Source organism: Ostrea edulis, chromosome 9, assembly GCF_947568905.1.
Source record: "Ostrea edulis chromosome 9, xbOstEdul1.1, whole genome shotgun sequence".
Classification (NCBI taxonomy): Eukaryota; Metazoa; Mollusca; class Bivalvia; order Ostreida; family Ostreidae; genus Ostrea; species Ostrea edulis.
The window spans coordinates 23,097,889-23,125,219 of NC_079172.1; the positions used below are offsets into that span (position 1 = coordinate 23,097,889).

Sequence of the window (27,331 nt, forward strand, 5' to 3'; positions counted from 1 at the left end):
CGTTCACTGATCACTTCCATCCATAAGTTAATTAAACCACCTTTTGTGAAAATGGGAATGAAATCAAATTATCAAACAAGATGGAAAACATAGCCTCCAATTGGCGGGTGTAATAGCATGTTCTTTATACAACCTCCTTGTCTCTTTCTGTGCATAAATTCACGCTTCTGTTTGTACAAGTCTGTTCGATTAGCTGCAAGCTAAATGTTGTACATGTATACTTATGCACATAATTCGGGGTATTAATTACGGAAGAGATAATTAATTAGACGCATTTCAGTAATGTCCGCCTTTAAAGGAAACACACGAATTGTGGAAAATTAACAAAAATATTGCCATCCAGAATTCAGAATCTCGCCCGGCGGGTAGTGGAGAAAATGTGAGTACCATTATATCCACTTATTCTAATAAATTTTATGAAAAAGCATGATTATAGAAATACAGAACTACATGTATTTTGCATATATATATATGTACTTTTCTTTCTTCGGTGAAAACATTCAGTATCGTATAGAGTCTGTACCTCCTTGCTCGTTTGAAGATATGACTCATTGTGTGAACCAAACACCCCTCCCCCCGAGAAAAAAACCCACCACTGACCCATGGATTTCACATATTAAAAAGAGAACATTACGGACATCATAATCATGCATTTAATCTATCTCACATGACTGTGAAAGTAGAGAAGAAGAAATAATTTTTATGCATTTTTATTATGTGGCCATATTGGCCCTACCCAAGGGCCCGAATTCCTGATCCAAGGACCATGGATTTCACAATTTAGTAGAGAGCTTCATGAACATCATCATAATCATGCATTTAGTTGTGTTTTCCCCCCCAAATATATACACTATACACACACACACACACACACACACACACACACACACACACACACATACGTGTAACGCGTGTCAAATGAACACCTTAACTCCCCACCTGCAACTGAACACTTCTACAGTTATTGGTATTTTAGTACGAAAATTTACTATTTGGTACTAAAAACAACATAGAAGACATTGCTGCGGTCGAAATTTGTGAAATATAGTTTTATTCACTCCTTGAATTTTTGCTTATCAAGTGAACACTTTCCTTTACACACTGTCAATTGAACACTTTCCTTTACACACAGGCAATTGAACACTTTTCTTTACACACGGTCAATTGAACACTTTCCTTTACACACAGGCAATTGAACACTTTCCTTTACACACGGTCAATTGAACACTTTCCTTTACACACAGGCAATTGAACACTTTCCTTTACACACAGGGGATTGAACACTTTCTTTTACACACGGTCAATTGAACACTTTCCTTTACACACGGTCAATTGAACACTTTCCTTTACACACAGGCAATTGAACACTCTGAAACACGCGGCCAGTTAAACACTCTGATACACACGGGCAATCAAACACTTTGAAACATCCAAACAATCATTCTCACCACGCTAAATACATAAGGCCAATCTCTAAAACTTACAAAAAAGTGTGAAACGATTACATAAATGGAAATTGGGATGGGATAGACAGGGAATCCACACATTTCGTTGAAATTAGGGTTCTTTGAAATATCGTGCGAACACCTACTACATGTACGACCAGGGATCTACGTTTATAAGGTCACATCTAAAAGATCCGTGATTCTCACTTCTAAATGTCGAGCGTTTGGCGAAGGAGCAATCACTACCAATTTCAACGTCTTAAAATTGGGTTTGCGGATGAACGGTGCTTGAACTCACGACCTCCCGGTTACGAAGCGAACTCTCTACCATTGAGCTACCGCGACCGGACGGGGGAGGGGTAGTAGTGTCCATAATGATAACTTTAATTGTAATAATAACTTATAATAATTATCATTATATATATATATATATATATATATAATATATATATAAAGCACTAAATAATCACAACTAGGTACTGAAAATTTTCGCCCCAGCCCGGGGTCGAACCAGCGACGTACGGCACCCACCGCCAAGCAAGATTGTCAAACCAGTGCGTAAGTCCACTCAGCCACAACGACTTCCCTGATATATATATATATATATATATATATATACTTCTATGATTATAGACTCCCTCGTTTGTCAATACATGCTGTACGGGCCAGACTCGGTAGTAATTCAACCAAAAAGTATGATAAATAAAATCAAAATTCTGCATAATGCAGTGCCTAAAAGATCTAAAACAAGTATTAATAATTATATACATTTTTTGTATTACTTTTAAGTTTTTTGTTGACTTTTGATATAGATAAAAATTAGATATCTTTGTAAAAAAAAATGTTACGCGATATCTTAATTCCACTCCAAAAGGTAACATTTTCATGAACATTCTGTGTAAATGTAACTACATAGATGTGGCCTTACAGAAAACTTTAATCAAACGTTGCAAACACCATAAATTGTTTGAAAATCCGGTGTATAACACCAGTTTATATAACTTCAGAATCAGGATTTGCTCCAGATTCCTTCATATACTGTTACAAAAATATCTACATGTTTATGATATGTACATGGAAATTATGTCAATTTTGACTATCATCTCACTTTGAAATATGAGGACAAAATTGTAATAGAAAACCCCCAAAAATCACGATTTTCCTTCATCTTAGATATTTTTGTTTAGAGATTTCGTGCTTTAGGCACTCATTACGTCCTCCCCTTGGATAATTCCTGGTTTCGCTCCCGCCACATGCCAACAACTAAATATCCGCTAAACGTGTTGGACCCCCCCCCCCCCCCCCTCCCACTAAACACGTCTGAAACACACTGAGGACAGGGATGACCAAATTCAAGGGAATATATTACTTTCTGTTTTTGTTCAAAAACTGGACGTGTCCTCTCATGACTTTTGTAATACAAATTCACCAGGATGATTTTTAAAATCTTAATGTTTTACATAAGCTCAAATAATTGAAGTCCAATAATATCCATGTGGTGGAAATATTGCTTGCAAAAATTAATTTAGAGCTCTGTATGAATGACTTGATTATCTCTTTTAATTCAATAGATCTTTTTAATTATATATACAGGGTTATTTCATAAGTAATTAATGCGCACATCGTTGTTTTGTTTTTAAAAAGAGAGCAACAATTTAATTAAAGAAATCATTCATTCAGTTGTGGATATGTCGAATTAATTAAGGATTATATCTCAATTAGATAATTACTCTCACTAACATAATTATTGCACGCACCAATTTAATTAATGATATCATTAATTCAATAGAAGCGAGCAATAATCCATTTATTGCGCACATTAAGTGATGTTAGCATTAATGAATTATTGCTCTCTTCAATTGAATTGTAGCATGCATTAATTCTATTGTTGGTATCATTAAATTATAATTCATTTGAGGAGAGCAACAATTAAATTATTGTGTGCATCAATTCAGCGGAATAAATAATGATATCAATAATTCAATTCAAATGAAGATATCATTAATTATTTGAAGAGATCTTTGATTGCAATGTTGCGTGCATGAAATGAATTAATAATATCTTCAAATAATTAAAGATATCTTCAAATATCTGAGTTTGTTATTTTGGCGCTCCATAGTCTAAAACTATTCCTAGTGGATTCCAGTGCTTTCTGACTCAAGACATCATACCAGTTCTTGCCACAAATGAATCTCACCATACAAGTGATCTAGCCACCTCTCTTTTAATCTCTTCATAGTATTCATATACGTAAGAGGATTTTTCTCCTTGAAAAGGTGATATTTAAAAATTTGTCACTCTTTAAGGAATTTTATGATCCCCTAATAGTATGTACATGTACCATGGTAATTTCTGAACTGTTCGGTGAAAATGTTGACAATCAAGAATCAGTCACTGGTTATTCATGTGAAATTTAGCTATCTCATATGAATAAACTCTTGATTATTTTACTACAATGTACCATATTAACCAATTTCGGAAATGATTCCTTATTTGTCTTAAATTTTAATTTGATATAAAGATCGAGCAAACTGAAACAATAAACCAAAGTTCACATTGAACACCAGTGAGGCAATCATATACAAATATCAAATTCATATATTATAGAATTCATTAAGATTTTTGAATTATTCTAATCTTTTAATGTTTCATGGTAGCAATGAAAACAGCAGGTCTTTTATTCTCAGTCATATATTTTATTATATAACAGGGGATATTACATGTACAATTAGTAAATATATATACATCATATATGTAATTGCATGTGCGAGAAAAATGTATACATACATACATAAGTAATTCAACCACAGACATATCCATAAATTTACATTTAATACATTGAATGAATTGAATATGTCCTTTGATTAAATAATCAACAAAGATGGATCCATATGATAATACATGTATTTGTAAAAGAAAAAAAGGAGTTCCATTTCTCATACAAATGATATAGGTAGAAATATCAAAATCAACAAGAGGCCCATGGGCCACATCGCTCACCTGAGTCATCTTGGCCCTGCTGTTTTGATTTTTAAATGCTATTTTATCAATCTTTATTCTCATGAATAATGTGACCCAAACCTAGCTCTAAAGAACACAACATTACTAAAATGAAATCATATAAGACAAAGATATGACTAGCATGATATTGCTGTTCTGGATAAGACCAAGGTAAAAAGTCGTAGGTCTTGGTATGATATGAAAGACCTTGCCATAAGTAATCAATATACAAAACATAAAAGCCCTATCTAAAATAGTCCTGGATATACTTAATATGTTATACTTTCTTAAAAGTATGTCAAACTCAGAGTTCAGGGTCACAAGGTCAAATAACATAATATGATTGATTGTTTTAACTGTTTTCCGCCACACTCAACAATTTTTCAGTTATCTGGTGGTGCCCAGTTTTTATTGGTGGAAGAGAGAACCCAGATACAATGTACCTGGGAAGAGACCACCGACCTTCCGAGAGTAAACTGGGAAACTTTCTCAATTACCGGTGCGAGCAGGATTCAAACCCGCGCCAACCAGAGGTGAGAGGCTCCTCAACAAGATGAAAGGTTTTATCATAAGAAATTCATAATATATAATATATATGAAACATCTACCTTAAACACAATGTAGTTCAGGACATACTGAATAGGTCAGATTTGTTTTGCCATAAAAATTGTATATACAAGATATGAAAGCCCTAGCTTAAATAGTTCAAGAGATATCTTTAAAGAATTTTCCTTTATATCAGCTAGCATATAAAACTTTGACCCCCTATTGTTACCACACCATAACTCCCGGGGAAATGATTTTAACAAACTTGAATATGCACTATGTCAAGAAGGTTTAATGTAAATTTGTGTGCTTCATACTAAATTTGAAAAGAATTCCGTTATTTGAATCGTAGATTGATCGCTGTGCGGTATCTTCATCTTTCAGTTATAGAATTTAGTTAAAAATGTTCAATTGTTAATGTCGACGGACTACAACAGATGCAGATCAATAGCAATATGTCATCTGAGTTTACTCAAGTGACCTAAAATTGTATAATTTTTCTAAAGCTTTTGAAAATTGATAATGCTATAAAAGCCTAGTCTGATCCCTTACACTCCATTTCAATAGTTAAGCGTAAAAACAGACTGGTGGGGATGGGGACCAAACTTAAGAAAGCTGTGAGATTAGTTCAATATTCAAACCTACAGTATTTGAATAATAAGTATTTAACCCAACTGGGATGATTTCATCCAAAATATTTCACTAAAAATATTTGTGAGGATATTAGTTCACACAGACATTATGTTTCAAAATGAGTATGAGTATGGAAATGAACTGGGGTTCAAATTGACTGGCTACTTAACATGGCTACATCAACAAAGAAATTGAAATCACTTGAAGCTGTTTTGGGGTTATATGTGGGTTTAGAAAATATTTGAAAGTATGTTTGGAAACAAGTATAGTGGAAAAATATGTTGGGAATTATTTAATATTAAATTCATGAGACAGCGATGCAGGAATGCAGTGATAGAGGGACTTAAACATGCACTTTTTTTCTCTGCCATAAATTGAAGTTTTTTTTATAAGGGGTTCATCTGAAGCTCTCTTTTCAAAGAGCTACAGTTCTGCATCTAGTTTTTGAGGAGAAGATTTTAAAAGATTTTCCTTGTATATATTTCACATGTAAAACTTAAATCCCCTATTGTGACCCCCACCCTACCCCTGTGAGCTTTTTACAAACTTGAATATGCACTATATATGAATGTAAAACTTTGATTCTCTATTGTGACCCCACCCTACCCCCAGAGACCATGATTTGCACAAAACAGGAACCTTTCGTGTGAATTCAACTTTCCTGGTCCAGTGGTTCTTGAAAAGGTTTTTCAAATGACCCCAACCTATTTTTGCATTTCCATGATTATTTCCTTTTTGAAGGGTGCATGACCCTTTATATGAACAAACTTGAATACCCTTTATCTGTTGATGATGCATACCAAGTTTGATTGAAACTGGTCCAGTGGTTCACTCTGGAGAAGAAAATGAAAATGTGAAAAGTTTATAAACAGACAGACGACAGGCAAAGGTGATCAGAAAAGCTCACTTGAGCCTTTGGCTCAGGTGAGCCAAAAAAGTATACAAACATGTTTAATGTTAAACTTGTTTGTTTTATTGCTAAACAGCTCCATTGCCAGCATCTACCCTTACTGAGCTTCCAGTGTCAGACCTTGATATCAATCATCATCACTCATTTTGACTATCCAGGCCAAATTAATCTTTTTGCAAGGGTGAGGCCTGGCTGTCCTGTCGAGGTTGAAGTTTGTACTTCCACACTTGGCGACCCAGTGGATTGATCCTATCCAATCCTGTAAACTCTAGGTCTTGTTCTAGGATCTCATCCCATGTCAGCTTTGGTCTACCTATGAAGTTCTTTTCTGTTGATAACGATGCATAACATTCTGACAAATCTGCAAAAATATTTAGAGAAGTGATTAGTAAAAGGTCTTCATAGAAATAGCAATAAATGTATAAATAGATAAAAATCATAATTTCTATTTCTACAAAGTAAGTGTTTATCAAATGATCAGCTGTAAATTACCTAGGCTGTGTCAAGCTGAATGAGCTAGTTTGTGCAGAACGAACAAAAATTACACCAAACACAGCGACACCTTTTGGAAATTTTATTTTTACAAACTTGAATCTGCACTACAGAGCTGTATGTCAGGAAGCTTTCATGTAAATGTAAACTGCTCTGGCCTAATGGTTCTTGAAAATTCTCTATACTTATTTGAATGTAAAACTTTGATCTCCTATTGTGGCCTCGGCCAACCTTCCCTGCGAGGCATGATTATGACAAACTTGAATCTGCACTATTTCAGGAAGCCTTTACGTAAATTTGTATTTTACTGGCCTTGTTATTTTCCTACTTCTTGTGAAGATTTTCCCTATATATTTGTACATGTAAAACTTTGATCACCTAGTGTGGCCCTATTCTACCCCAGGGGGTCATGATTTGAACAAACTTCAATCTACACTTGTCCGGAAGCTTTCATGTAACTTTCACATCATCTGGCCCAGTGGTTCTTTAGAAGAAGATTTTTAAATGACCCCACCCTATTTTTGCAATTTTGTAATTAGATCTTCCCTTTGAAAGGGGGTGTGGCCCTTTATTTGAACAAACTTGAAAGCCCTTCACCAAGGATGCTTTTTGTCAAGTTAGGTTGAAATTGGCCCAGTGGTTCTTGAGAAGAAGTCAGAAATGTGAAAGTTTACAGACAGACGGACAACAGGGAAAAAGAATGTTCAACTTCAGTGTTACATGAAAATGTACTTCAAAATCACTCAACAACAATTATAATATTGCTGTATGGAAATTTTCTGTCCAAAGAAAACAATGTAAAAAAAATGATGTAATCTACACTCTACAGCAACATGTGAGAATAATGAACGTGAAATATATATTCTGAAAAAAAAAAACAAGAGATGTTTGTAAAACACATATGCCCCCCCATGGTGCAAAATTGAAAACGGTTATACACACACCTCATTTAATTGATAGTATTATCATCAATTCAAAATATTGAGCAGACAATATCTTCCTATGTCAAGAGTGAATTGACCATGTGACCTAAAATTCAATAGGGGTCATCTACTCCTTATGCTGTACCAGTGTACCAAGTTTGGTACGTGTCAATCAAACAAATAATTCTTAAAATATAGGAGACAATATATTACTATGTCCAGTTCAACTTTTGACTTTTGACCTCAAAATCAATATGGGTCATCCTCTCCTGAACATGTACCAGTGTACTAAGTTTGATGTCTGTCAAGTAAAAGGGTTATCAAGATATTGAGTGGACAGTATATTACTATGTCCAGTTTGACCCTTGACCTTTGACCATGTGACCTCAAAATCAATAGGAGTCATCTTCTCCTGAATATACACCAGTGTACTATTTAAAGTTTGATGTCTGTCAAGCAAAGGGTTCTGAAGATATTGAGCAGACAGTATATTCCAATGTCCAGGTTGACCCTTGATCTTTAAACATGTGACCTCAAAATCAATAGGGATCATCTTCTTCTGAAGATGTACCAGTGTACCAAGTTTGATGTCTGTCAAGCAAAGGGTTCTCAAGATATTGAACGGACAGTATATTCCTATGTCCAGTTTGACCCTTGACCTTTGCTCATGTGACCTCAAAATCATTAAGGGTCATCTTCTCCTGAAGATGTACCAGTGTAACAAGTTTGATGTCTGTCAAGCAAAGGGTTCTCAAGATATTGAACGGACAGTATATTCCTATGTCCAGTTTGACCCTTGACCTTTGACCATGTGACCTCAAAATCAATAGGGGTCATCTTCTTCTGAAGATGTACTGGTGTACCAAGTTTGATGTCTGTCAAGCAAAGGGTTCTCTAGACATTGAATGGTCAGTATATTCCCATGCCCAGTTTGACCCTTGACCTTTGACCATATGACCTTAAAATCAATAGGGGTCATCTACTCCTTAGGATGTACCAGTGTGCCAAGTTTGATGTCTTTCAAGCAAAGGGTTCTCAAGATATTGAGCGGACATTATATTCCTATGTCCAGAGTAGATTGACCCTTGACCTTTGACCTTTTGACCTGAAAAACAATAAGGATCCTCTTCTACTCATAACTAACCAGGGTTTGACACTAAGGCACGTCCGACCGACCGAGTCTACTAAATAATAGGTCCGGTCGGGTAAAATGTCGATTTACTAGTCCGACTGGTCATGTTGAAAAAATAAACAAGAAACTTTATTTTAAACCATAAGATATCTTATTTTTAACTTTAAAAAATAACTGTAAAGAGTTTGCGAGCAATTTTGAACCGCGTGATGACAAAATCTCTATTTTTAGTTCGAATACATAGTCGCTGTCGGAAGTGATGTTTTACGACATTTATTCTTTGTTAATGGGTGTAAAGTTATATTTCGGATAAATATATATAAACTGAATTTATTTTCATTTGAAAAAAACCCCAGTTTATTTTAATTGAATATAAGAAAGTGTCTATCACAGGGATCGAAATTAACTTTTTTCACCACTAGCAAATTTTAGCTAGTGGATTATTTTCCAACTAGCAAAATTGAGCTTTTACTAGCATTTTTCAATCGATTACTGTTTTACATGAATTTAAGAAAACAAGCATGTCTCTTTATCAACATTTTGGGAAAATCTTTTAAAATCTCCTTTAAAGTGCAATAATGAAAATAAGATTGCGAATTCTTTCATTTAAAATTCAATGAATTATCAGACAACATACATGGTGCGGGTCATATGGTACACTTGTGCGGCGTACTCGCAGTCCAGAGATCTACCACCTATTAACAGCATCATGTGGATTGAAATCTTGAAGACTGTTTGCGCCAATTTAAACTATATGTTCAAAACTTTTGGAAATTTCATCTTAAAAAATTCTAGTTGAAAAGAAAACCCCGCGAATTCGAAGTGTTTGACTATAGAGTACAGAAGGACACCGCGTGAAATGGTGACACACTGTCATGTGTTGTTTTATATAGACACGGACGAGATCAATATGCTTGCTATTTAAATCAGACGTCTCTGAGACATCCGAAGTGTGTATGAAGTAGGCCATCGACTGAGATGACCTTGGCCTTAGTTATTTATTCGATCCACGTTTACTTTTTCAATACTTGTATATTCATTCTGTAAAGAGTTTCTATGCACAAGACAAGATTATTGTAAACTTCAAAGTACAGCCAATAAACCGAGGAAATCCGGGAAAAAGATTGGGGTTTTTTCACTCGCAAAAAGTTGCGATCACTTGTGATTTTTTACTCGCAAATTCAATTTTTAACTCGCATTTAGCGAGTATTTCCCCTTAATTTCGTTGCCTGTATCAAATGAATAAATTAAATCGTAAATAGCTATTTTTCGTTGTTGACACATGTGCGGGAATGTCTCGACTTCTCGTCCTCAAGGAAGGATGTTCAGAGAAAAAAAAAGGAGTAGATTGGGAAGTTTGAAAATAAAAGCACCAAATTGAATGACGAGACTAAAGATGTTTTTGAGACAATTAAGTACGTTTTAGTTTAAACTTAACGTTTGTCATTTGAATTAAGTACTTAAATATGGAGAAACCATCAGGGTTTCTTTTCTCTGGAAAGTTGGTCAGGGCTAGTGGATGTAAGGTCAGGTCTAGTAAATATTATTTGAAGTAGCCCGACTGGTCTAGTGCTCAAGAAAGTAAATGTCAAACCCTGCTAACCCACATATGAAATATCATTATCATCAAGCGAATGGTTCTCAAGATATTGAGCGGACAACACATGGTCTACAGACCGACCGACCAACAGGTGCAAAACAATATGCCCCCTCTTTTTCAAAGGGGGGCATAAAAATAAACTCCAACCACCTGCCCATTTTTATTTCCAAACAAAGATGAAAATCTAAAAAATAATTTTATGACTAGGCCAAAATAAACAATGTGTTTGTTTCAGGTCGCCTGCCCGACCCTAAATATATCCACCGACCCTATTAATTTTTTTCAATTTTCCGATTTCAATTCATCGATATACGAACTATTACCCGAAATGCCAAGACATCTATAATTGTAATATTAAAACTCCATCACATACTGTGTATTTTGTCAATTAAACATTGTGCTCTGAACCCATTTTTTATCTGTTAAACACATCATATTACAACTTTAACTATAAAATTTTCATTGATTCGAAGGCACTTATTTATTTTTATAAAAAAAAATATTTAAAAAAAAATAAAATAAACCTACCTACCAACCCTTTTTTTAAAAATCAGAGGCGACCTAAAACAAACTTTTTTTTTGGCCTTATGTGGCCTAAAATATTTTGTATACTTACTAATTTCAAAACTCGAAAGGAAATGTTATCCATGTGAAGCCATCGTGCTCTGTTCATCCTCTGGGGAAGACAATTAATTCTTTGATTTGCAGTTTGTGTCATGACTACACCATGATATCTTCTAATCTCGTCATACTATCAGAAAGTAATTTTGGCAGTTGGCAAGTGTATCAATGGTGTTACTTCTTCATGATCAGATCTTCTATACTGTGTCATATTCAGCATAAAGTAACAATTAAGGGCTATCATCTAGTTCTGAGGTACTGAGGAAGGGCTGTTTTTCTCAACACATAGCCTTTCTTCTGGTATTCTTAGGGATACTTTATTCATCTTTTAATTACATTTCCTTCTTGGAGATTAAAAGTTGAAGACCACTGAAAGAAAAAGAAGTGATTTAATGAATTCCATGTAGTTTATCGAATGTGCTGACCAGAATATTATCTAACTGTAGCCCCCCCCCCCCACCCCACCCACCCCCCCCCCCCCCCCACCCCACCAAGCATGCAATGTCATACATGTATCTGAAATCAATACTTATAAAAATTAATTAAAATTAAAATCTTCAAATATACAATCTTGTTACACATCTCCTATATTTTTCACTTACGATAACTCTGAATTTTTAATAAGTGCGTCCTTTTGTCCACAAACTTTTAACAACCCCTCATAAACAATTTACAAATATGATATCAGAAATAATAATCTAAAAAATTATCCTGTTGTTCATAGATGCATGCCATCAACATTAAGAGTATAACAAATAACAAAAGCTCTCCTGACATTGTGCCATTCTGAAAGAAATGAGATGCTTATACCCCCAAAGGCAGGGGGGTAACCCAGAATTGTGTCTAGAGAGCGGAATAATATATTTATGGAATTAACCAAAAAATTAGTAATAATTTTTTTTTAGCTATGAATTCATGTTAAATAAAGTGCACCGCCATGGCACATGATACGCCCGTCACATATTGTTAACAGTATAGATAGTACCCATTAAAACATTTTTTTTTTATATCACCTTAATTAAATGTCACAGTGACCTTAAAGTAGGATGCGACACACCTTCTACCTAAGATGCATTAGTTGACCAATTTTGGTGATTCTAGGTCTAATAGTTTTCAAGTTATGAGCTGGACAAGTTTTTGCCATATATGGCCATATCTTCTTAATGAAAAGTCACAGTGACCTGGTTTTAATGTGCGACACACCTTCTACCCAAGATGTATCTACAGACAAAGTTTGATGATTCTAGGCCTTGTAGTATTTAAGTTACGAGTCGGACACGAAAAAGCTAACAGACGGACAAGTTTTTGTCATATATGGCCATATCTTCTTAATGAAAAGTCACAGTGACCTGGTTTTAATGTGCGACACACCTTCTACCCAAGATGTATCTACAGACAAAGTTTGATGATTCTAGGCCTTGTAGTATTTAAGTTACGGGTCGGACACGAAAAAGCTAACAGACGGACAGACAGACACGCCATACCATAATACGTCCCGTCTTAAGACGGGCGTATAAAAATTGGTCATGGTAGCTCAGTGGTAACACAGTCTTTGACATTAACCAGTGGCCTGATGCCCGAGGCCAGTAAAATCGGGATCGGGCTTCTTAAAATATTAAACCCTGGAGTCCGATGGGCCTGTAAATGTTTTCTTATATGTTCGGTATATATTACAAATAAAGCGTGAGACTGACTCAGACTAAATGTCATGACTTAGTAGTCAAATTTCGCATAGAAAAATTATCAACCATGCTGCCTTTTCTGAAGTATAGGGAGGGGGCTCGTCCGGGAAATTCAAAACCACCCAAGCGTATTTCACAATCACAACCATCCGATAAAAAAACCCAAAAAAAACTGTCGTACGAGGAGAAAAAAACGAAAATTCATGCCCCATTGGACCGAGGGCAGTGTTCAAAATTAACCATAGACCGAGTATATGTCAAATGGCACTGGTCTATGCCAACTGTAATTGAGATAGACCAAATTGTCTATGCCAATTTTCTAGATTTAAAGCAATAAAGTTATCCAAGAGGGCCTTGCATGGTCAGTCGACGTCTGATAAACATTATGAGGAAAGGATGATATTACAGAAATGGAAAGAAAATACACTTTCTAAGTATATTAGAAGTAAATGAAAATGTTTTAAATTTGTGTTATTATTTTTTCAATGTTGTGGTCTATGCCAATTCGATGAGGTCTAAGTCATCTTATTTTGGCATAGACCTGTGGTCTATACCAAGTTTTAAACCAATTTCGAACACTGCAAGGGTAGGCCTTGGCTAACATTTAAAAAATGTTTTGTACGTGGTGTATACAAAACAGAGTTGAACATGAGCTGCTGATGTATCTGCGAGATTAATCAGTCTATGCGAAAGACATCGGACCTGACCGATGTGCAGTGCCTCAGGTCCGATGCATCATTTTTTACACCGGACCGGAATGTCAGATGTCTCAATGTTCGGTTTTGAGCTTTACTATCTTGATGCGGAGTTTGTTATAAGTAAAAAAAATAGCACACATCCAAATACGTAAATGAATTGATTAAAACCGCATGGACTGTCTAAAGTATTATACGGGAAGGATTCCTGGAATAGTATTACTAGTATAATAAATAAGATTCCCTTGGTTTTGCATTTTCACGTGTTTCACTTTTTTACATTAGGTTTTTCGGTCTGACAAAATTTGGTTCGGTCCGGTGTGTTCATTGATTACACTGGACCGAATGTCCTGTGTGGTCCAAAAACTTTCGCATTATACTGGATTAATATGTTGAAAAATAATATAATCCTTTTAATGTCAGTTGTTCTTTAACTATGATCATCTTGACCTGTATTTTCCTACAGTAAAAGAACTGTGCATGTGTCTATAGAGTAGAATCAGCAAATAACAAGAGATCAAATTAGAAAATAAACATTTTGGGCCTGCAAAATATTGTTCGGGCTTGCACAATTATTATACTGGGAGGCCCGAAGGGCCTGTGCTTTACAAAGTTTTTCGTGAAGACTGGTAACAGGATCAAGAAATCATGGTTTCGAGCCATGCTTGTACTTTATTTAGGGTGAAAATGTAGGTAGTGAGGTGAATGCTCCATCATCATATTTAGCATTCAAAAGAGAAAGTTGCTGGTCTTTCAGATGAGACCTTTAAACACCACATGCATGCGTCTAAATGTGTGGCACTTCATACTACTGAAATATTCTCTACAGGTATTATACTAAAATCAAACATACACATACATGTATATTCATATACATGTTAAAAATCTTAATTATCATTTTAGAATTTTCTTCTTCTGACAAAATGATGCGCAAGTACATAAATGGAAGCTATGCCACTATATGTCATGACACTGTACAGCTTGATCAGTTGATACATCACATAAACAGTCACAGATGTAAACAATCAAGAAAAACTCAGTACACAACATCACCCCTTAATTTTGAATTGTAGCTGAAGATCATTCTGCCAAGATCGAAATGCAGCTTGGCAATGATTAGCGAGGGTTATATTATTCTTAAAAAGTAGATTGAAATCAAAAGTTAACTGCCAAAGTTATCAGGAGACAATAATCCATACATGGTTCGAATTTCCTCCACTGCCACCTAAAGTGCACGTGTAAACAACGCGTGTGACATGCACCACACCCCGACAGGCTACATTGTAAACAAGTAAAATGCATTCAGAGTAATAGTTTTACATATGATATTCTGTTTGGTTTATAGTCTTAGTAGCTACATACCTATGCGGTACACCTGTACCATGTACGTACTGCAAACAGTGCGGCGTAATGTACATTTGCATCCTCGGGGATTTCAACCCGGACAAAGTGGAACATGCCAATCCGAATACATATATATCTTTCGTTTTTATTTTTGCATTTTATTTATTTATCTATTTATGTCATGGCGTTGGGAAAAAAAACTTCAAAGTAGGGAGACAGATGAAAAGGGGGATACGGTCCAATCATCCAAAAAAAAGTCCCGTGTGGAGGGGTGGGGGTGGGGTTGATTCCTAAGGACTTGGTGCATATCTATTTGTTTTTAAATGTGAAATTCTATCCAAAATCAATATGAATTTTTAGTATACAGAGTACATTAACTGCAAAGACTAAATTTTAGAAAAAACCCAAACAGTTTACGTACTAGATATATCACTTTCATCATCGGAATTTTCAGTAACTCGGGTACTCTGTCGCTTGTACATAACACGATCGGTATGAAACACCATTTAATCAGTCTATCTAATAAAAAACTCATTGTTAATATGCAAAATTTTCTTTCAACCGTGTTTACTTACCTCAGATGGGCCAACTTCTTTCCCTGGAAAACTCCATTATGATGACATCACAAATTACGTCATTCAAAACAGAGCATGCGCACTTCGAAAGTGTGTAAGCCATGCTCGCAAGGAAAAAAGATGGACGAGTGCTAAATCTTTACACACCTGTTACACACATCTCATAAATCCTGTTAAGTAAACACTTCAGGATTTTGATTGTAGATGAACTATTTAATGATTTTATGCTGATTTTTATAAAAATCCAACTGAACACCACCATTTTCGTGTTCCTTTGACCGACCCCGTGTTGATTTACACGTGTGCCTTCTTATTCACTGGTTCAATTGACAGGGCTTACAAACACACACACACACACACACACACACACACACACACACATATATACCATGGCAGTAGAGAATACAATTTTCTATTATTTAATACATGCATTAATTTCACTATATGTCCATATTGGCCCTGTCCTAGGGCTTGAACCCCTGACCCAGAAGTCATGAATTTCAACAATTCAGATAGGTAGCTTCATAGATATCACAATCATGCATTTAGTTTTTCTCAAATATTTATGGCAATAGAGAAAAAGATTTTCTATAAGATTTAATGCATTTTCACAATATGGCCCTATTGGCCCCGCCCTAGGGCTTGAACCCCTGACCCAGGAGCCATGAATTTCACAACTCAGGTAGAAAGCTTCATTGACATCATATTCATGCATTTATTTTTTCTCAAATTTATATATATGGGAGTAGAGAAGAAGATTTTCTAAGATTCAATACTTTTTCACTATATGGCCGGTGTAACGACGAAAAGTGACCCCCGTAGAATATTGACCGGGGGTAATTTTTCTACGTAGAAATTTGACCCCTGGTCAATATTCTACGTAGAAAATTTACCCACTTTTTTGTAGAAATTATGGTCTTTGGGTCATTTTTCTCCGTGAGGATTGTAGAAAAATGACCCAAGGCTATAATGATGTTCTATGACTATTAGAGCAAGAATACGCGCATTCTTAAATTTGTTTTATCACATTTTACAAAATAAAGTTTCCACGGTTGTCATTATTTAAAAAATCAAGATAATAATTTTCTTAGCTGGTGTCAGAAAGAGAAACGTATATATAATTAAAGGAAAAGTAAACAAATAAAAAAAAAAATGTATAGTTTCCATAATTGTAATCCTCTTTGATTTTACTCTGGGTAAAAATGTGTAAAAAAATCAAAATAAAGTCTCCGACGTTTTTTTTTTTTTTATTATTTTCTTCAGTAGTTATAAGAAAGGTTAACGTTTGTGAACACTTTTGAAGTTTTCAGATAATTAATTTTTATTGTGTGGTGGCTAAAAAATATGGAACCTTTTTTTTAATGAATAAATATTGTTGAAATAGACCTGAAATTCAAATTATGGTTATGTTTGATGTGTTGGTAGGCAACCAAATTACGGGGATAACAAGAAAAAAATATTATTTCCTGTTAGGATTAGGTATAACCTATATGTAATATTAGTATTTTTGAAGAGGGGGGCCAGGAATGGCTCTTGTCCTATCTTTTTCGTTCCCCTCTGGCCACGTACGTCTTCCCTATACAAAAATGAAGAGTTCTTGCTGTGTGATACGAAGTTTAAAAATATAAAAGGGTTTTTAGGATAAAAGTGAAATAAAAATCTTTTTTTTCTCTCGAAAATCCTCCTTGTAAGAAGTTTATTTACATAATGCATATGTGCATGGCATTTGATTTGATCATGTTTTATTGTCTAGATGTTATAACAAAAGGATTAAGCACAAGTTCTTAAAACTTAGAACGCCATCTCCTATATGACAATAATTGATTACTTATGATAATGTTCAAGAAATGAAACACAAAGGTATATCAAAGGTCAAAAATGATTTGCTTTCATAAAGCAATTATATAATAAATTATATCTGTAGATATATATGTACAAAGTAATCGCTATGAAAATTACTTTGTACGTACTACATGCATATATTAATCTATTGTACATACGTGTATGGTAATGTAGATTATACATGTATCTATAACGATCAAGGAAGGGGAGCACATTGCCAGTATTTCTATCACAATCGTAGTGCATTATTGGTAATTTTATGCCTCCGAGGTGGAAGATAGGAAACATATTATTTTAGTCTCGTCTGTCTTTCTGTCCTACAGTCACTCGGCCACAATCTTTACAGTAAAATACCCTGAAGTATGGAGCGTGCATTATCGAAAGGAAAGTTTCAGCAAATTGTTTTGACAGAACGTAGTAGGCGGAGCCAAGACATCTTCGTTGTCGTCAATCTCTACCCAGAGTTGTCGTTCCTTGCTTTCACTTGTGAGTGTAAGGAACGATAACTCTGGGTAGAGATTGCGTTGTCGTGTGAAAAAAGTGTCTCGTGCATGCCATGGTCGGGAAATCAAAACAGCTGTTGATCAATACACAAACACATATGCACTTTTTATTCATCGAAAACTTACTGAAAACGATTGAAAGATATATTATCTTTTTTTTTAGAATGCGCTTATTTAAACTGGAAAAAAAAAAATGCATGGTGAATGGAAATGACAATTATTATTCGTGTTTCTTTCACCACCAAAATTATAGCTATACTAATGAATAATAATCGGGGGTGTTGCAATTAATATAACTTGCAGTCATAATAAAAAAAAAAAAAACAACAAAAAACGAAACCTAAAAAAAGGATATGTGCTGTTCAACTATTTTGCTTAGATATGTATACATATTAATTCTAACACTCGTGTTTAATACAATTTGGAATCCACCAAACCATTCCAGTTTACGGTATTTACACGTGTTTGTCGTATAGAAAATTTCCAGTTTTATTCGTGGTTATATACCACGGTAACTCTATTATAATATAACCAGAATGACTTCATTTCAGTATCAAAGTCCCATTCAGATTGAGGTCATATATTTAGTGGGGGATGGGGGTGGGTTGCTCCGCTGTACTGTTAAACAATAATACTTAATAGTCTGCTCGTTTTGTCCTGATGAAAAATTTTTAGTACAAGAGAAAGTTTGCAAATTAATTTTTCAAAATTTGAAATTGTTGATAGAATCAAAGAAATTAAACAAGGTGATCTAATGAATTTCTACAATCACACTGGGTATATCAACAATTGAAATGAAATGGATTCTGTTCTGTATCAGATCAAAAATACCAACCTTGTGTTTTCTTTTGTGCTACTTTGTAGACATTACTCTCTCTCTCTCTCTCTCTCTCTCTCTGCGTGTGTGTGACCCAAATCGAGCCAAAAAACATACCACATACATTGTATATGATGCGAGTATTAAGAAGTGGTGTTAAGGAGGGGGAAGATACTTTGCTCCCTCCCCGACATACATTTTAAAGTGTAAAAAAATCAGGAAACACAGTTATCTCTGGGCCTTCGCCGACCCTCCCCAACTCCGGGATTAACGCGTATCACATCTCGTTTCTAAAGGTTTTATTATATAATATAGTGAAAAAGTAGGGGTCAGATTTCTATGGGGGTCATTTTTCAACTTGAGTGAAGTCGTAGAATTACCGGACTGGAAGGATTTTCTAAGGTCGAAAAATGATCTTACTTGTCGTAGAAAATTGACCCAGGGTCATTTTCTACGTAGAAATTTCGTCAATATTCTACGGGGGTCACTTTTCGTCGTTTCACCGGCCCCGCCCTAGAGCCTGAATCCCTCACCCATGCATTTCACAATTTGAGCAGAGGGTTTCATGGATATCATAACCATGCATTTAGTTTTTGTCCCATGCACATGTGTGGGAATAGAGAAGAAGATTTTTGAAAATTTGGCTTTTTTGTTGTTGCATATTTTACTTCGCCCATGAGGCTCTCGGGGAGGTATTGTCATAAATTTTACAATTCATGTTCTCTCATCCTAGAGATGTTTCAAACCAAAAATGGTAATGATTGGCATTGTAGTTTTCAAGATGAATTTAAAAATGTAAAATTGTTAACGGACGACGCACGTCGTACGACAACGGACGAAGACCGATGGCAAACTCAGGTGACCTGAAAATACAAACATATGACTAGAATTATTAATATAGACCCTGTCTTACACAAATGTACAAAAAAAAAAAACAAAACAATTTAACTAATGTGTTTGCATTTTAGAACTGACAATTGAGCAGAGGAGAATATCCTTGTCAAACACAGTAAGAGGAATGGAGGAAAAGTCTCTTCTCGTCGGTTGCCTACTACTTGTTGTGACAATCATTAACGCTCAGCCTCCCGTACAAACTTACGACTCCGAAATCCCATTGATAGCGACTCTGGGAGTTGCTGGGATATCCGGTAGGTACTGTATATTTCTTTTGAATACAGTGCCAGGGGGAAAAAAATAGCAACACAATACTGAAAATTTCCGATTAGTCGTCTGCTTGAATGTATAGTTACAGTGTATATAACTGTTTGTTAGCTTAAAGGCGAAAGCTTTCTGCAATTCTAAAAGTGCCATAGATCAAATCAATAATACTTACATGTATCACGGAAAAACGTACTCAAATGTAGTCTTTCCCGGAAATTTGGCACTAGAGAAGGGTTTCTGTGGGATCGGACATTGAAGAGAAGGGAAGAGAGAGAAAGTGCGGTCTGGAAAAGGGTGGGAATACGGAGAAAGGAAATTAGGGAGGTAGGAAGAGGGAGGAAAGAGAAAGGGAAAGAAGAAAGAAAGAGGGAGAAATCTCATAGAAACTCTCCGTAGAGATATTCTACTCTAGGTAATCCGTTATAGAGAGCCATTTCACTACAGGTAACCGTTACAGAGTTCAAATTTACTCTACGTGGCCAATGATAAAGAAAAATCCCACTCTCAGTAACCAGTTACAGAAAGCCATTTTACATTAGATGTTATGCACAAACAGTAATGAGGACATATTTGGAAAGGAGAAAACATTTACCTGGAATTCTCTTTACAAAGCGTTGTTAAATGGAAAAATCCGAGCAGTCCACAGTTGTTACATATTTCAGCTTGAAGTAGAAGTTCCATGTGCAGATACACTGTAATATCATAACCCGTAACGATGTATGTGTAAAACTATTTTTGTTTAATGAATTCCAATATGTCTAATGAAAGTTGTCTCTTACTTTGATTTCAATTGAACACTAAAGCGATAGTATAGCTTATTTTGCTGATGTTTTTTTTTTTTTTTTTTTTTGTCTCACCCAAATCATTTTGTCAGGTATTCTCTTCTAATATCATTATAAAGATGAATGATATTGAACACAAGTTTGAAATAATGACGTGTTCGTTGAACGTTACACTAGGAGCCAGTTTGTATAGAGGATTGATCTTTTGTCCTAGAAGCAAAAATTCAGGGGACGTAACTTGAAGATTATAATTGCTTTAAACTTGGAAATAAATGTAGGTACATACATAAAATTGCTGATATTATTTACAGAAAAAGACTTGTACAAGTCATTTAGACTCACTTAATTTATTTAAAACATTTGAACAAAACGACCTTTACTATAATTAAATAATGTTAATAGGAAGCATTTTCAATTCAATAAATCGCTTGAATTTAGTAAACGACGATAGATTTTGTTCCCAAAATGCGACAAATTTTAAAGCAATATCAACAGAAACAGCTTAGGTTATTCTGAATTATATAGGAAAAGGATGATGAACATGATGTTATGCCCGAGGATCAAGTTATGCCCTTGAGATCGAGAACCTTGAATAGTGTTTTGGTCTACACTGGTAAAATTGCAACATATGTTTAACATATGTTAAACATATGATTAACATATGTTTTCAAACATATGTTAATCATATAAAAGGAGCACTTAAAGGTCAACGTATGTTTTCAAACATATGATTAACATGTGTTAAACATATGAATAACATATGTTTGTATTATTTTATGATAAACATATAATTTGTTCATATGATATTCACATGTTTTTCTTATTATTGTAACATCAAGTTTATATTAAACATATGTTTAACATATATCAAACATATGTTTAACATATATCAAACATATGATTAATATATGTTCAACATATGTTTAACATATATTAAACATGTTTAACATGTATTAAACATATAATTAACATGTTTAGGATATGTTAAACAAATGTTCAACATGTTTTGAAACACGATAATCTTGAAGGGACACACAGCATGTATGTTTTCGAATTTTTGTTTAGCATATTTGTTGATAATATAAAGTAGATAAATGTTAGTATTACTCCGTGATAAATAAATATGTATTTTGTTTACATAATTTTCCTGTTGTTGATATACATGCCATCAACGTTTACCATCTTTTGGTCATACATGTGATTTCGAAGTACCTCTCCAGAAAAAAAGGAAACAATTCATGTCGGAAGGAATCAGCATTTATTTATGTCTCTGAGTACATAGTTATTATTCAGTTTGCGCTGCACCTGAAATGAAAGGAGGAACAATTAATACTTATTTTAGACACAGCTGTACATTTATTCGTAATAATATTATATTAATATTAAGCATGCAAAAATATCACATAAAATATAAATACATTCGTGTGTGTATACCTGCACAAAATACCAGACAATTTACATATACATGTAAAATCAATTCATTGAAATTCAATTCATTGCCATACCTATTGAAATATTTTTTCACTAAATAGAAAGGAAAGGTAGTACTTGGTGAACATAAAAATTAAATTACCAGCATTATTGTCGGATGCTCTTTTTTCTGGCAGTAACTGTTGTAGGGACAATTGTATTGTGAGTAACTTTAATCCACATCCCGTAGTAGTGGCTGCTTGATTGCAATGCCCTATGTATCAACTTTCTTGCTGTCTACTTATTTCTGAAAGAAGAAACTAAAATACTTGTTTACATAAATTAATACCTGCATCCTTCCCCCAATCAAATATAAAATAATCTAGATACATTTACACCACATCATTCTATTTTGATTCTCACAATGTTTGACCTTGACATTTAATAATGATTTTCATTTCACTACAACATTTCTTAAAACCAATCCTGGGCCCATAAAGCATTTAAATTAAGTAAGAAACATGACATTTTTTTTAAAAGACGGGAAAAAGCCTACAGACTAGGTCTTGGGGGGGGGGGGGGGGGGGGGGGGGGGGGGGGGGGTCCTGGACGTTGGACACAAATATGCATTTTGTGTGGTTGCATTGATTAATGTCATTAACATTGCACCATTTCAAATATAGTATGTATATATATATACATATTCTGTTTATCTAATGTAGTAAACGTACATTTAAACCAGGGTGTTGTTCGGGGAGGGGGGGGGGGGTCTAAAATATGTCTAATATCTTGATCTAGTAATTGTTCCTGTGGACTTTTTTCAACAATAAATGAGAATTTTATATGAACTGAACTTACACATTGTTGAGAATTTTCCACGACTTTGTCCTGAGGTTCTAGTGATGTTTCGGGTAAACAGCTGTATCTTCACGACCACGACCAGCTTCCCCGTTAGTTGTTGCGATTATTAATTGCTCTAAATATCAATATAAAGAGTATACTTGTAACTACTAAATCAGCTATGCCCAATATACATATGTTTAGGCTGAATATAGAAACTTTCCTGATATTAACAAAACGTTTACAAAAATTACATCGTCGTTTGTGGTTACTCTTCTCTCCTTCTTTAGTTCTGATATGTATGCCTACACTGCTTATAACCTGACTTTATATACAAAAAATATACTTTTGAATGTAAGCCTATATTTGGCATTAATTTCATTTTTCTACTTACTGTTGGAAAATCTTTCTCATCGATTGTCTGCCAATACGCGCACGTGCTCTGAATCTTCTTAGTTACATCGATGCTTTAATTGCACGGATTTTATAAACAGCGAGTGTCAAGCGTGTAAATTACGTCGACGGATATAATGACAAAGCTGTTTTAGAAGATTGTCTCCGCGAGCGAGAAACGTAATTCAAAATAATTTTACGTCATATTTGGTATATTTGTTACAGATTAGGGCCACGTCATACAATAGAACCTACGACTATAAAGTCCAAAGAGTCTCTATAGTATAAAACCGGTTTGCTCAGACTGTGTCAAAACCTTGTGATTAATTTATAAAGGTGACGAGATTTTTAAACTCTGTTCTGTGACATTTTTAGTCTTAGTTGTAAGTTCTTTTGTAAAACAGGGTCTAAGCCCAATGCAGCGATTTTGAGGTTGGGGGGGGGGGGTATTCCGACAAGCAAAAATCTGTATAAAACATATACCCCAACCCCCTTTTTTGATCATACTTTAATCATATGTTCAAAATTTCATATGTTTATCATATGTTAAACATATAAATTTTTCACCTTGTGTTAATCATATGTTTGGAGTTTGCAGTATGTTCAACATATGTTTCAAACATACGTTAAACATATATTCAAAACATATGTTTGCAATATGATGATAAAATCATATGTTTAACATATGTTTAACATATGAATATCCAAACATATGTTGCAATTTTACCTGTGTATCCCGTCAGTCTGTCTGAAACGTAAACCTTTTCCATAACTATTGAACAATAAAACAGAAAAAACACATATTCAACTGAAAGGTAAAGGTCAAAGCTATAATTAGTATATGACCCATAGGTGTTAAAGTCATTTATCAAGGTCAATTCCATCAAGGGCGTAATGTTTCACAAATATCGATTTTTTTTCCATTTTTCGCTTTCTAATCTGAAAAATTCAGAACACTTGTGGGGAATAGAGCTAAGGGGATGAATGGATTCCAAGGCACCATGACTATCCGGCGGAAATTTTTTGTCGACAATAGGATATCCGAGAGAAAACTGTTTATTTTGGGAACTTACAAAAACACTTATATGATTAATACATACTAAATTCTCAATGTGAATTCTGTAATTATTAATTAATTACGGATTTTATTTTTATTTGTTTAGCCAGCGTGACTACCGTCCTTTTGTCAGCAGGAATTGGAAACCTGAGGTCGGAGTTGGATACTTGTGAACAAACTGAAGAAAATCTAACATCAACATTTGGCGACCTCAGTAAATGTATTACCAACCTGAATGAAAAACTGGACGAATGGAAGGACTGTCAAAATGACTTGAAAGAATGTGAAGAAGCATTGGCTCAAAGACAGACTGATTTAAAGAAAACAGAGGCGGATCTTACGACATGCAACAAGGATTATGACGACATAGAGGGTGAGGCACTTTCAAATATGAGAGAGAAATCTTAAGTAAGTCCATTTATTCTCACCCTCCTTCCTGACTCACACTATGGGTTGTTGTGTGATGTTATACAACTAGGATATACAAAGACAAATACAGAGTTTTAAGTTGAAAGGGTGGTTTATTATTCGACAACATTTCAATATATCTAAGTTTGGAAGTGTTTTCACAAAGTTGATTAACCTTGAAAAGATAAACCTATAACTGAATTTAGAATTTAAAAAAATCGAAACATCACCATACAAAATCTTTACACAATCTAATTAGATTTTAATTTCTGTTTTGGTCTCCTTGATTACGTACTTCTTTGGTAACACTGTGGTAAAGTACTGTATATGGTGATTTTCGATTGCTGTCAGGGGCGGATCCAGGAATTGTGGTTACGGGGGGGGGGGTGCCACTTATGAGGCAGGGGGTCTGGGGGACACCTTGAGGCCCCCAGTGGGTCCAGGGCGAATCCCTGGTGGGTGCCCTGGGGGCGAAGCCCCTGGAAACTCCGGGATTTTATAGGGCTTGAAATATGTCTCCTATTTAGTCATTTGTACTATTTTCTGTCATTTTTAATAAGGTGAAATTAATATTTTGACGCAAATTTTAAAAATCTGAAAATTTTAGGGGGGGGGGCTTAACTCCGCCACTGGCTGTTTACACCAAAGCCAGTAACATTGCACTTTGTTTGTTTGTTCACTATACAATGTACTTACTCTAGGGTTCACTGTTATAATTTTATGTCTGCATGGTTACAAACCACAGGCACTCGACTTTTTAAATATCTATAATATATAATATTGTCTCCTATAAACAAAATATTCACAAAGTATATCACGCCGCCATCGTGGTTTTCTTTTTTACCAGCTGCATCGCTTGCAATTTTCGCCGAAAAGTTCGATATATTACATGTATGGTAATTAGACTCCTACCACTTAGAAGCAACTCTGTCAAGGACAAACTTCCGGTAACATAACATGTGTCATGGATAGACTTCCGGTAATATAACATGTGTCAAGGACAGACTTCAAGTAATATAACATGTGTCAAGGCCAGACTTCCGGTAATATAACATGTGTCAAGGACAGACTTCCAGTAATATAGCATGTGTCAAGGACAGACTTCCGGTAATATAACATGTGTCACTTCCGGTAATATAACATGTTTCGATCTAATAAACTTTCAAAAACAATTAAATATGGTGCGTATAACATTTTAGATTACATGTAAACTTCTGAGGAATTGCCAGACTGGAAAAGTTCATGGATTGTAATAAAAGACCTTATAATAGTTTATCCATACAGAAGTAGCCCAGTATGAGTACCGTAGATCGTTAAAACTGTAATGTTATATGTTGTCATTTTCAAATCAAAATTTCATTAAATATCTTGAATAAATTGAATGTCTGAATTTTTAAACCATGTTAGTAGACTGAAACTTTTTTTCTAGAATAGAATAGAATACTTTATTTCTAATTCAGAGTCCAAAATAGACAAACATGAGATGATTACAACAATGAAGAGAAGAGATGCCAAACAATAGACTATGCATATTAATCAATAACAAAAGCTGACAAGGAATACTCAATTCTTCTACAAATATGATACATACATGTATATTGCTAACTAGTACATCATGTTATTATTAATAAATCTGCCCACAAGATCAAGGAGTGTGTGTTGGCGCATATCAAATAGGATAGGTTTTTAAAAAGGTTTCTCTGTGTGTCATTAATAAAAATTTTGATAGGACAAAGTGATTTTAAAAGCTGTCACAATGACATTGTACTGTGTGGACAACTATTTGATCCAAAATAGGCCTACACACGTCATCCGGAACACCTTGGGCCTTTCACCGAAAAACACCTCCGGCTGCCAAGTCCACAGGCACCTGGATTTCTGTCAATAAGTCGCTCAATAAAGCCAAAGATAGAAAAATACTACCCCCTCAGTGACCAATCTCACAAATCCCATAAAGAATACACCCGCGGGCAAAGAAAACACGGGCCCCTGAACATATACTGGAGGTGGGATCAGATGCTTAGGAGGAGCAAGCATTCCCTGCTGACCGGTCACACCCGCCGAAATGTACAGTTTACTATCAAAATAGACAAATTTAGAAGAAAAAAGTTTATATTTACTAGTGTGCCTTTGATGAGACTTAACTTTAATATTCTCCACTGAGCGTGAATTCTATATGCTATTCATCAGAATTTTTGAATATAATAGGCAATATACTATCAAGATAGACAAATTGAAAAATAATGTTGATGTACACACCCTCCATCATCCACATGGGGCAGGAGAAAGCCATTATGCAAATTTCTATAAATGAAAAAGTGTTGACCTAGTGCATTACTTGTTTTGCAGACTTTCTGAAAAGGTTTACTGAGGTGTATCCAGACGAGATTTACTGCGCATCGGCTCTCTCTGAGAACGAGTGCAACGCCATAACGGGCTGTACGTGGAAGGATAGCAAAGAATTTTGTGAGAAAACTGGTACAGTAATCATAACAAAATAAATCTATATCACATCGTGTT

General features: G+C 34.9%; 1 protein-coding gene and 2 long non-coding RNA genes across 4 annotated transcripts; 1 reads left to right on the forward strand and 2 right to left on the reverse strand.

The window, feature by feature from the left end:
- Window positions 1–260: 260 nt before the first annotated feature.
- On the forward strand, window positions 261–27,329 carry LOC125659938 (uncharacterized). The gene is made up of 4 exons (XM_048891746.2): window positions 261–379; window positions 19,729–19,908; window positions 24,510–24,776; window positions 27,161–27,329. Exons 2-4 carry the CDS (start codon window positions 19,779–19,781, stop codon window positions 27,310–27,312), a joined length of 549 nt encoding a protein of 182 aa, XP_048747703.2. The 5' UTR covers window positions 261–379; window positions 19,729–19,778; the 3' UTR covers window positions 27,313–27,329.
- LOC130050100 (uncharacterized) lies at window positions 4,065–11,754 on the reverse strand. Its single transcript, XR_008798497.1, has 2 exons — window positions 11,298–11,754; window positions 4,065–6,895 (listed from the first exon to the last, which is right to left on the reverse strand). It is a non-coding gene; the product is annotated as an uncharacterized LOC130050100 (long non-coding RNA).
- Window positions 21,943–23,653, reverse strand: LOC125655545 (uncharacterized). 2 transcript variants are annotated; one of them, XR_008798498.1, is made up of 4 exons: window positions 23,348–23,653; window positions 22,972–23,089; window positions 22,277–22,420; window positions 21,943–22,008 (listed from the first exon to the last, which is right to left on the reverse strand). It is a non-coding gene; the product is annotated as an uncharacterized LOC125655545 (long non-coding RNA). The 2 variants fall into 2 exon arrangements; XR_008798499.1 differs by having other exon boundaries at window positions 22,972–23,653.
- Window positions 27,330–27,331: the final 2 nt, after the last annotated feature.